Raw genomic sequence first — 12,453 nt, 5'->3', positions numbered from 1 at the left:
CTCTACTCCCTTGGCCCCTCCCCAAGACCTATAAATAGGAAGAAAAAAAAAACCTTGGAAGTCAGTAGAACTTAGATCTAGTTAAACAGGCACTCATGTGTAAGTACATGAGACAATGCCTGTGTCCCTTCTGGCTTCTGCCCAATGTGTGGTTTTGTGCAGTATAGCGATGTGTCACAGAGAACCGGGCCCACCTGACCTGTACTGTGCACACTCTGTCTCCAGCTAGGACGAACCCTGAGGAGCCCCTTCATGAAGTTTGTAGCCCACGCCGTGTCATTTACCATCTTCCTGGGACTGTTGGTCGTGAACGCATCTGACCGCTTTGAGGGGGTTAAGACCCTGCCCAATGAGACCTTCACAGACTACCCCAAACAGATCTTCAGAGTGAAAACCACGCAGTTCTCCTGGACGGAGATGCTCATCATGAAGTGGGTCTTAGGTAAGCCACCTCTTTCGCTCCTGACTGACAACACCTTCTAGACCCCCCTTCTGCTGCGCACACTCTTGGCTGATGCACCAGCCAACGCAAAAGTCAAGAGCTGTACAAGAGGCACAGAAACCCCAATTTTGAAAGGAAATGTTTGGGGGGTACCCACTAGGTACTCTTCCATACAGTGTACTGATTGTGATTATAAGGTGGCTTTTGCCTGGGAAATGAAGGTTCCCTCTTCCCAGAAGACACTAGCTTATGCCATTATGAAAAAAATAGCCTAATCAATACAGAGAGTAGCATGCGTTATTTGTTTAAATTAGTGCGCTAAAAAGGTTGTAAGATTCCTATCTGTGGTGATATTTTATGCTGTCAAGGTTTGTCTTGACAATAAATGGCTAATTTGAATGTAGAAAATTGCTGTTAATTTAATTTCTAACACTAAAACCTGCAGATAGATAATAGGAGGGGAAATGTCTCAAGGAAAAATATTGAAAATTTGCTGAAGCTATTATCAATAATATAATAAGCAAAACTTTAATAAATGGAAAGCTTCATATTGCAAAGATTCCAATTTAATGGGGCTATTTCTAGTAAAGTGAAAGTTTAAAGATAATTGAAATAAATTTATGTAGTAGCAAGAGTTGATCTATTAATTAAATTGGTTCAACAGCATTCACCCAGATTTTGCTTTGGTGGGAAAGTTTAATATTTGTATAATTGTCACCATGTTTGTAAGTATAAAGTCAAAAAAGTATTCAGGGCTGGAGAGATGGCTCAGTGGTTAAGAGCACTGGCTGCTCTTCCAGACCTGGGTTCAATTCCCAGCAACCACATGATGGCTCACAACAATCTATAGTAAGATCTGGTGCCCTCTTGTGGCCTGCAGGCATACATGCAGGCAGAACACTGTATACATAATAAAATAATTAAACCTTTTAAAAAAATATTCAGGATCAAAGTGTTTACGCCATCAAACAGCAAAATCATGAACAGATATGTAAAAGTTCTACAACACATGGTCTGTACTAACATGTAGCCCAAAAAGGTCACAAGAGTGGAATTTCCAGAGAGCATAATGGGTGCCCAAGCTGAGATCAACTGGAAGCATGGACCCTACATGAACCACAAAGGAGGATGTTTTGACTTAGGGCAGTCAGAACAGCATGCCATGCTTCTCAGGGTCATGTGACCAACTGACAAGCCTGTGGCTTCATCGTGGAGTCATTGACCCTAACTCTGAAAAGAGACACTGAAGCCTGGTATGGGTTAGGTTATGACCTTTTACAGTTCAGAATCTAGTCCAGGTCTCCATTGGATATCCTGGGTTTAAAAAAAGTCAAACATTTTAACAGTAGGTACTTATAGATATTTACACACTGAGTTTATTGTAGGCACAAGTTTCTGTCCCATAAGCCTCTCCCAAGTAACCACAGAGGATTAATATTAATTATAAATGCTCGGCCAGTAGCTTAGGCTTATTACTAGCTAACTCTTACATTTTCAATTAGTCCATAATTTTAGCTACAACTTGTCATGTGATTTGGTAACTTTTCTCAGCACAGCATGCCTCTCTGTGTCTGCTCACTACCCCTTCTGACTCTGCCCTTCTTCCCAGCATTCTGTTTGTCTCTCCTTCAAACCTTATCCTGTCCAGCTATTGGCCAGTTGGCTTCATTAAACCAATCACAGAGACATAAATTCACAAAATGTAAAGGAACATTCTACAGTTTGAGTAAAAATGTGTTTACAGTGCAAGTTCTGTACTCACCCCATTTTCCTACCTGTACCCCAGACTGCAGTGAGTACAAGATCTCTTCTTTTAAACAAATACAGGAGGAAGACATTAACTCACGCCCATGCCCAACACCCCCTGCTGTGCCTAAACTCCCAACTCTGGCACCCTGGGCACCGAGCCTCAACCTGAGCTTTGGCAGGGACAGGCCATCGTCAACTGCATGGTCTTCCTTCTAGAGAGCTTTTATGCGGATGGGGCTTAAGCTATTGCCTATCAGCTTGGGTCATTCTTCAGGTGTCCTATGTGTGTGGTGCAGGAACTTTACCATAAGACTATTTATTTATGGCTGAAGAGACTCACTTCTGTGGTCCTTACTGGAAGCTTCAAGTGTCAGCAAGGCCTTTCAGTTCTCAGTGGTTACAGCTCATTCTCCCCACCCATGTCAGCTCTGGCTATTGGGTGTGGAATTCCAGCCCATATGTTCATGATTGGAACTCAGCCACAGACTCTACTTAAACAGCCAGAGTCAGGTTTGCTTTGGGGCTTGCTGAGTACCCTTCCTTCTGGAGCTCTGCCAGGTGACATCTGATTGCCTCTGCCTCTTCAGCCCCTCCCTGTCCCTGTGCCTACACTCTCAACTCCCTCCAGAGCACTGCATAGGGGGCATGGGCTCCCAGAAAGAAAGCAGGCCTTCTCAGTGGCTTCCCTTTCCCCAGGGGCCACACGCCTGTGCTGCCTCTTTCTGATGTCTGCAAACGATTCTTCATTTTACTCAACTTCTGGGAACAGAAGAAACCAAGACACATCCTCTAAAAGAGAACCAGAAACCTTGGTCAAAGCTAAAGAGGCCAGGCATGGGAGTGCATACTTGTAATCTTTGTATCTCTGGAGGCTGAGGCAGGAGACTCACCAATCTGAAGCCATCATGAGCTACAGAGGGAGAAAAGGGAAGAGGGAGAAAGGGGAGTAGGGAGACAGCTGGCGAGAGACAGAGAGAGACTCAGGATGAGAGAACAAAAGGAAATAATTCCTTTACATCTCCCTACATCTAATCCACCATCAGTGTTCTTTAAGAGGGAGGCAAGTAGACTCCTCTCTCCCTTCAGGTCTTCAGATTCCACGGAAGAGCTGAGCAGCCTGAGAGCTCCCTGCTCTCGCTGTGGGAGGCTGAAAGCATCTGGGACAGAAGGGGTGGAGTGGCCTAAAGCCAAGAAATCAGCAAACTGGATAAGTTCCAAACAAGGATTCCAGGGAGAAGAGAGGCAACGGCAATGGGGGTGGAGCCTGTTCAGCTTTTAACAGAGGTGACATTCTAAAGCTTCAGTTCTCCCAAGAGTGCTGTGTTAAGAATGGGTGGTTGTGGGACAAGAGCAGAACAGGGTGCCAGTTACAAAGCCCCTATAGGAGTTGGCCATCAGATGGTTAGTGAGAACAGGTCACGCTTTGAAGGTAAAATCAATATTTACTGCTGAATTACCTGTGAGAGGTAAGAAAAGGAGAACCATCGGGAACAATTTCTACTGTTATAGCTTGCAAAATGGTATCAAAGAAAGTCATTCAGTAGAATGGGAAAGACTAGGGTGGAGCATGGTGGGGCGGAGGGGATGCAGACTCCACTTTGAGATATACACTACAGATTTTCTTCAAAGGGCAAAGACTTACACCATCTGGAGAGAAACTAGAGTATATCAGACTGAAGAGAAGATGTCAAGTACTAAATGGGTATGTCCATCTGAACTCTGGAGAAGCTGGGGGCTGGAAACAAATTGAGCACGGCAGTATATTTAAGCAAATTATGGTATCACTCTGATTGTGAAAGTGGACAGATAAACTAAAGATCAAGCCAGAGGCCACAGCAGTGTCAACACTGGGAAGAAAAGGAAATGCAGAGAGTAGTGAGCCAGGAAGTGTTGCTGATAGATCGCGGGATGCTGCATCCTGAGGTTGGGGTATCTGGAAGCAAAGCTCCTGAGGAGGTGGCAGGAAGTATGATCTAGTGTCCATGTCCAGGAGCCCAGGTCCAGCTGAGGGCACAGAGTACACGGTGTGGCTGATACGGTGCTGGAGGCGCTGATGGTGTTGACTGGGCACAGAGCACACGGTGTGGCTGATACGGTGCTGGAGGTGCTGATGGTGTTGACTGGGCAGAGCGCACGGTGTGGCTGATACACTGCTGGAGGTGCTGGTGGTCTTGGCTGAGCACACGGTGTGGCTGATATGGTGCTGGAGGCACTGGTGGTCTTGCCTGGCATTTTCTAGCCACCACTTTTTCTCAGCAAGTCCATTAAATGTTAAGCATTTTCTCATGCATTAGGCAGCCAGATATCAGGGAAACAACAATGAGTATTACTAGTGTGATCTTGCTCTAAATACCTTCTGGAGCTCTTTAATTGTTGCAAAAGTAATGACTTTGAAAGATCTGACCATCATCTACAGAAGGCTCTTTGCGCTGACATGCCTTGAGATTCAGCGTCCAAGCCTGTCTCTGCTCAAATATAGGAGAGTATGAAGTAGCATTATCCCTGCTGAGGGCCTTGGACTTCTGCTCCCACACGGCTAAGAACGCCTTTTACTGACTGCCAACAGAGATGCCCAAATCTCTGGTCTGTTGTACTCCAGATGTGTAGAAGGCTGGGCATGCTGGCTACACGACACAAGTCATCGCTCCCTCCTCACCAGACACAGCTCAAACAGTGACAAAAACCTAGGGTCTTGAACAAGCCCAGCCTGTTCCCTTCAGATGTGGAGGTCTTAGCCACTGAGAAGTGAAAGGTCTTGTCCAGGCCCCCTGCTTCTGCCCTTCCCTTTCCGTGCCTCAACACAGAAGTGATAGGGACCTATTTAACCCTGATCATGTCTCGTCACTCTGCCTCAGACCTTCTTTCCATCTCCTTCACAGTGGCAGCTAGTGCGGTCACAACAGCCTACCATGGCCTCCAATCCCCAACCCCTCTCTCTCCACCATCTTCCTCCCACTCACTACGTCAGCCCCTCTGTTCTCCTTGTCTGTTTCTGCCTCTGAGCCCTTTCCCCGGCTCTTCTTTCTGCGGGGATCTGCACCGTTCTAGCTCTGTCCAGGTCTTTCTGTGAGAAGGATCCAGGGATGGATGACAGTCTCGCATATTAGGCAAGCAGTCTGCCACCGATTCAGGCCCCCAGACTCCCAAAGGTCTTCTTCAAATGAGGCCTTTATAATCAACATGCTCAGAAATCTGAGTCCTCTTCGTCCCCCAGTCCCTTCTCCTTCTCCCTAGCACCAAGACTGACCAGACAATGTGGTCTCCGTCCTCTCCTGCCTGACTCAGCGTTCCTGAAGCCACCCCACATACAGCTGACTCATCCTCTCCATGAGGGGGCAGGGATCTGGCTTCCTCCGTGATTTCCTTCAATGGTCACACGGCACAGCCCTGCCGTCTCCAGCCCCGCTGGATGACTGCCTTCAGGGAGCAGACCATGGAGCAGCCTGGAGGACACCCAACAGCTGTCTGGCTTCACATCAAAGCAGCGGCTCTGGGCTTCTGGAGAGCTTGGAAGAGAGTCAATTAAAGAACGTGTCTCTAAAGATGCCCTCAGAGAACTATGAAGTCCTAGAGAGCCACAAAGACCAGAAAGACTCTCTGAATCCGGGTTCCCCATCTAGGAATCTTTCTGTGGGAGACTTTCTCTCCCTAGTCTCTGAAAAGCCCGCCATTAGTTGTCTTTTTTCATGAGTTATTAATCCACTCTTTCCTGGCAAGGCAGGCATGCACACGTGTGAAGGCTGACAGGCATGCACACGTGTGAAGGCAGGCAGGCATGCACAGGTGTGAAGGCAGGCAGGCATGCACAGGTGTGAAGGCCGACAGGCATGCACAGGTGTGAAGGCCGACAGGCATGCACAGGTGTGAAGGCAGGCAGGCATGCACAGGTGTGAAGGTCAGAGGCAGCTTGCAAGAGTCATTTCTCTCCTTCCACCCTGCAGGTTCTGGAGATGGAACTGCGGCTGTTGGGTGGCACCAACTATTCCTACCTGCTGAGCCACCTCTCAGCTATGGTACCATTTTTTTCCACACTTGTGAGCAGTGCCGAAAACTCCATTGATGGATGATACAAATGTCAAGACAGCTGCCAAATACATGTAAATGCAGCAAAGAGGGGCGGGATTGGGACTGCAGTCAGGAAACTGCCCTGGCCGTCCAGCCTCATCCCCTCTTTGCTCTCCCCTCATTGGCTTTAGGTTCTCACACCTGCTCCCTCCCCTCCGCCCACCAGGGTTCTAAACTCTGAGGGCACATCTGAGCCTGAGCTCCTAATCATACCTCCATGTTTAGTCAAGAGGGCAAGCATACAATCCCGTTTCCATAATTCCATCCTGGTTCTTATATATGAATTCACTCTTTCAATGGCGCCTTTGGATATTTAGCCAGGAAGTCCGAACATGATACCCCAGATGACTGAAGTTTCTTCTAGCAAGTCAACGCACATTACTACCCTGCTCATGGTGTTTAGAGACTGCCCATGGGCTTGGGGTGAACCCCAGTTCTCAGCACGGCCTGGGGAGAGTCTATTAGGTTACAAAAAACTCTCCTCACCCTTGAACCTAAGTTACTAGAGTGACCTGTTCTCCCACATCTCAAGGCCACTGCACTCCCTCCCCTCGCCTAGCTAATTTCTTTTTCCTTAGCCCAGAAGCCTCTCTTCCACGGATCCACCCTTCCACGGATCCACCCTTTCACAGATCCACCCTTCCACAGATCCACCCTTCCACGGATATACACTTCCACGGCGTCTACAAAGACACAGCACACAGGCACTCCACTTGGTCCCGCTCTGCAATGTTGACCCTCTTAGCCCTGTGCCTCCAGAAGTTGGCCCCTGTATAATTTTTAGGACAGCAGCTGTACTGCCGTGGCAGATGGGTATCTACAGCAAAGCTATCATTATCTCGACGGGTTTAGCCTTAGATTGGTGCCTGAACCTCCACATCTGGTCAATGGATGACTTCTGACTACACAGCCTAACCTTGTGCCTAGTGCAGGGCATGGCAGAGGTGGCAGAGCAGACAGAAAGGAGTCTGGACTGCTTGATTGCCTTTGGACAACTGACTTGCCAACTTTATACATGAGTTTCATCTTGAAAGTAAGGATAATTATAGTTGCTGTCAATCAGCGTATTTTGAAAAGTCAATTGGTATCTGTAAAATGCTTAGCCCAGGGCTGGGCAACTAGAAGGAGCTCAACAACTGCTGGCTGCTGTAACCAGAATAAAGGGGGATAAAGAGACACAGATAAATTCTTAGGAAATTATTAGTATCATCTTTCTGCCTGCCAAGCAAATGAACCCCTAACATGGAGACAGCATTGGCTAGCAGGGGCGGGTAGAGAGCTTCCGGGTGTATTTCCTTCCAGTGAGTTCTTGGAGTACCCGTCCTGGCCCAGTGGTCAGAAACTGACTTCAGGAAAAGGGTAAATGTGAAACCCTGGCATACAACAGCAGAAGCGGACCTCTGACTATTTAAGAAATGCACCTGTTTCTATCTCAGGCCACTCTGAAAGGGAAGCCCTGCTGAGTGCCATGGAGGCCAGACTGGGAGTGAGTGCCTTTCCTCCCTCTGCCAGCCCCTCTCCGTAGACTGCAGGCATTACCCTGAAGCTGTAGTGCAGATTCCCTGGAGGCGTCCTGGTGAGCTCCAGCTTCCTTCTCTGCCAGGCACCTTTCTTAATTATCGGTGACCTTGTTCTCTGAGCTCCAGGCATTCCCAAGTAATGGGAACTTTGCCTGGAGGGGTCTCAAGTACTGAGCATCCTTTACCCCTTGGGCCCCTGAGCTCTAAACATTTCTCTGATTGACACGCTGGGGCAAAAGACCTGGGCTCAGCTACTACACAACACCATACACTACCCCAGCATCTTGGAAGCAGGAGGCCCAATTTCCCTCACTGAAGTACTTAATTTCACACACTTCTGTTTGCATTAGGCAATTCCTGCTACTCAAACCCTCCCCACGTTACTTTTACTTATGGCTCTGGAATGACTTAAATTAACCTACGCAATTAATATTTAAATCTAGGAAGGCTGACAAGGACAGTTGACCATGGAGTAATTTTCAGGGCCTGATGAAAATAATTTGCATTTCGGATTCATAGAGCTTTTAGTGTTTGAAGTTCCTCCAAAACATACTCAAAATCAAGGGACTTATCCAATGTCCCACTGTCAGGCGAAAACTTGAGCCTAGCGTTTGCTGACTCCCAAGCAGTAACCTGCCATGCCATAGAGGATAATGTCATATTCCACTATGACATTTAATTTTAATCTTGGGGAAGAGAAAATAAAAACAATCAAATCCACATCTTCCCCAGCCTGTAATGGGTTTTCTAGTTAACACTTTTAAATAAGATAAACGTATGTTTCTGTGCTAAGAAACTTACGACACGCTGAATTGCTGCCCACAGTTTCATAGGGTGAGCTGAGGCATGGCTTTGTTAAGAGAAACACAATCAGGGGCTGTGAGAAGCCTTGTAAACAGACCTGCAGGGGTGGGGCCATTTCTCACGGTGGGGGCTCCAGTGCAGTCTTCAACAAACAAGGCAGGATTCGTCTATAGACAGCTGCTCTAGACTGCTTTTTGCCTTGGAAAAATATTTCAGTTCCTTTTATTTGATGGGCCTTTTTCGCCGCCGGATGCTGATCCAAACAGTCCCTGGGCAGAGTCGCTGGGGACTGAGGGCAGTCAGTTCCCACCACCATCGTCCACTGCCAGCATCATCTCTTGACTCCAGGAGGTTTCGGCAACTGAATCCTCAGACAGGCCTGTTTTGTAATATGAGCAGCTGTCAGTGGGCTTGTCCTGCCATCTGGGGAGAAGCAAGGGAGGAGCACACGCAAGTGTCCAGGGCAGAACCACTGGGGACCTGATCTATAACGACTCCATATTGAAGTGTGGCTTCCGGCAGCCTTCCCTCCCATACACGGCCTTCAAAGTCTGACCGTGGATGGGGACCCTCTCCTCACTTTCAGAGGCCGTTTATCCATGAAGGTCAGGGACAGGAGCGTGTCTTCTCTGTCTTTGAAGGCGGTTTCCATCTGCCTGTCTCTAGCTCCCCCTACACAGCTGACATGTGCGTTACTACCTAGTTCCCTGGGCGCCTGCCAGGGAAACTGAAGATGGGCCTGACTTTCTCCCACAGGAATGATCTGGTCGGAATGCAAGGAAATCTGGGAGGAGGGGCCGCGGGAGTACGTGCTGCACCTGTGGAACCTACTGGATTTCGGCATGCTGTCCATCTTTGTGGCTTCCTTCACCGCCAGGTTCATGGCCTTCCTCAAGGCCAGCGAGGCCCAGCTGTACGTGGACCAGTACGTGCAAGATGTGACGCTGCACAATGTCTCGCTTCCGCCGGAAGTGGCCTACTTCACCTACGGTGAGTTCCAGGGGCCTCGTGTTGGGTCTGAGATGGGAGCGTGCCAGTCGGTTTGGGTGGTTCCAGGACCTGGGATTTGGAGCCCACGGGTGCCCCAAACTCTCTATGGCTACAGCGCTTACAGAATGTGGACATATTTGTGACTTAGAAATGGGCTTCTGCCTGTGGAAGGATGGGTTTGTTTGGGAGAGGTTCTGGGAGCATTTCTGTAGGTTTAGGGTTTTGTTTTCGAAGAATCCTTTTTTTTCTCCCCCTGACGTGGGGAATATATACTGAAATTTTTCTGCCCATCCTGGATCCTGTATTCTGCACAAAAGTATGCCCTATTTTATTTCGGCATTCTTTCTCATGGTGAGATCGGCTCTTAAAAGAGACATTAATACATTGATCCTAAGGGTTTGAACCGGGTTTCATGTGAGTCGGGGGCACAGCTAAGACTGCTGTCTCCAAGAAGCCTGAGGAGGGCTACGGAGAGCTCCCCTCTGCTGACGCCAGGGTTCCTGAGGGCCCTGCAGAAAATAATTTCAGAAGGAGCCAGTGTGCATGAGAGTTGGAGTTTATTTGGAAGAGATTTTTCTAAGTAACCCTAACTAAGCTCGTTGGATCACCCACCCCCCAAAAAGCATAAAAGTAGAAGAGGGACGAGTTTGGAAGAGGGGGATCAGCAGTCGTGGCAGGAGGACAAAAGAGGGTGACAGATAAACATGATCAAAGTGCATATCATAGATGTATAAAATATCAGCACGATATTATTGTATATAATTTGTATACTAATAGTTACTTTTTAAAAAAGAGATTGTGACATAATTTTTGAGTTTGGGCTTTAAGAGAGAATGAAGAGACAAAATATCAGGCATCCACGTGTAAGATGTGGTGTAAGATTTTCAAAAGAGTTGCTTTTCTCTACAATAGCTCCTTGCACGTGCACACACGTGCACATGTGGTATGCACACACAATTTTGGCAGCTTCTGAAGCTGCATTCGGAAGGGTTGCTAATGATCACCAACAAGGCCACAGGCTGGCCCCTGCAGTGTGTGGGATGGCATTACAGCTGCTAAGGTCAAACTGTAGGTCACAAAGTTGCATAATGGAACTAAAATGTTTTTACTGTAACTGTAGAGCCTCACTTGCGAGGTACCCAGAAATTTGCAGGTTTATATCTTGGAAAGGAGCAAGGTGGTACTCAAAGGTCCTGTACATCATTGCTATTTTCGTATTATTCTTTAGAAATGTATTTCTTTAGAAAGAACGTAGGCAACCTCCACAGTCAATTTTTAAAATATTTTGTTAATTCTTTGAGAATTTTCACAATACATTTTGATCATAGTCACCCCACGCCTATCCCCTAACTCTTCCTGACTTACCCCTACCTCCCCCCAAGCCTGTCCCCTAACTCATCCCTGACTTATCTCTACCTCCCCCCAAGTCTGTGTCCTTTGCTTTTAAAAAAAATCAGCTCCAGTTTGTGCAGCCTATATACTCCAGGGTGGGTGGGCATCCACAGGAGGAGCATGGTCAGCCTACTGGGAGTCACGTCTGTAAAGAAGATGGGCTCTCCCTCACATGCTAGAATGCTGACTGGCTTGCACTTGTGCTAATCTTATACAGGCAGCTGTAGACATACTTAATGGCTTTTTTTGTTTTGTTTCATTGAAAATAGTTTTTTCTAATCCTGATTCTCTTTCCCTCTCTCATCTCCTCCCAGATTCTCCCCACCACCCCAGTGGTTCATTCTCTCTCTCTCTCTCTCTCTCTCTCTCTAGAAAACAGCCAAATAAAAAATAAACAATCAAACTAGAATAAAACAAACAGGAAAAAAGAAACAAAGAAAAAGCAGAAAAAACACATAGCCATGCAGACAGACACACACACACATTCATAAAAACATATAATCAGAAACTATAAACAAAAGACCCATATGATTAAAAAAGAGAGACCAAAGTGTTATGAGACAAAACATCTTCAAAAATATCATTGAGCATTGAGTTTGTTTTGTGTTGATCATTTACTGCTGGGCATGGCGCCTGCCCTTAAATGTAGTTTGTATAGCCAGTGAGATTCCACTGGGGGAAAAAAACTGACCTTTCCTTTGTCAGTAGAAGATAACGTCTGTGTTACATGGAGGTGGGTGTGGGGGGCTCCGATCTAGTTCCCCTCTCAGCACTGGGACTCCACCTGCCTTGGCCCTATACAGGCCCTGTGCATGCTGCCACAGTCTCTATCAAAGGCTTAACAACTAACATCTCCATATAAGAGAATGCATACTATATGTTTCTTTTTGAACCTAGGTTACCCCACTCAGGATAATTTTTTTTCTAGCCCCTTCCATTTATTTGCAAATTTCATTATTATGTTCTTTTAACAGCTGAGTAATACTCCCCTGTGTAAATCTATCACGTTTTCATTATCTGTTCATCTGTTGAGGGACAGCTAGGCTGTTTCCGATTTCTGGCTACTATAAATAGAGCAGCAATGATTATGGTTGAGCAAGTGTCTCTGTGATTGGGTGGAGCATCCTTTGGGTATATGCCCAAGAGTGGTATAGCTGGATCTTAAGGGAGATCAGTCCTCAGTTTTCTGAGGAACCACCACATTGATTTCCATAGTGGCTGTACAAGTTGGCACTCCCTCCAGCAATGGAGGAGTGTTCCTCTTGCCCCACATCCTTGTCAGCAGTGAGCTATCATTCATTTTATTGATCTTGGCTATTCTGACAAGTATAAGATGAAATCTCAAGGTCGCTTTGATTTGCATTTCCCTAGTGACTAAGGATGTTGATCATTTTTTTAAGTGTTTCTCAGTCATTTATGTTTCATCTTTTGAGAACTCCTTGCATGGTTGGATACCCCTTTTTTTTTTTTTTTTTTTTTTTTTTTTTTTTT

At 46.8% G+C, this 12,453-nt stretch overlaps 1 protein-coding gene across 1 annotated transcript in view; it reads left to right on the top strand.

The window, feature by feature from the left end:
* Trpc7 (transient receptor potential cation channel subfamily C member 7) overlaps positions 1-12,453 on the top strand; it is a 113,084-nt gene that overhangs the window by 71,557 nt on the left and 29,074 nt on the right. The window contains exons 8-9 of the mRNA XM_050143767.1: positions 226-442; positions 9,337-9,570. Of these exons, the coding sequence (XP_049999724.1) occupies positions 226-442; positions 9,337-9,570 (451 nt within the window). The remainder of the gene's footprint in view (positions 1-225; positions 443-9,336; positions 9,571-12,453) is intronic.

The sequence above is a fragment of the Alexandromys fortis genome, unplaced genomic scaffold (genome assembly GCF_014885135.2).
Source record: "Alexandromys fortis isolate MF-2015 unplaced genomic scaffold, M_Fortis_MF-2015_v1.1 scaffold_1, whole genome shotgun sequence".
NCBI lineage: Eukaryota > Metazoa > Chordata > Mammalia > Rodentia > Cricetidae > Alexandromys > Alexandromys fortis.
This window is presented reverse-complemented; position numbering and strand designations above follow the sequence as displayed.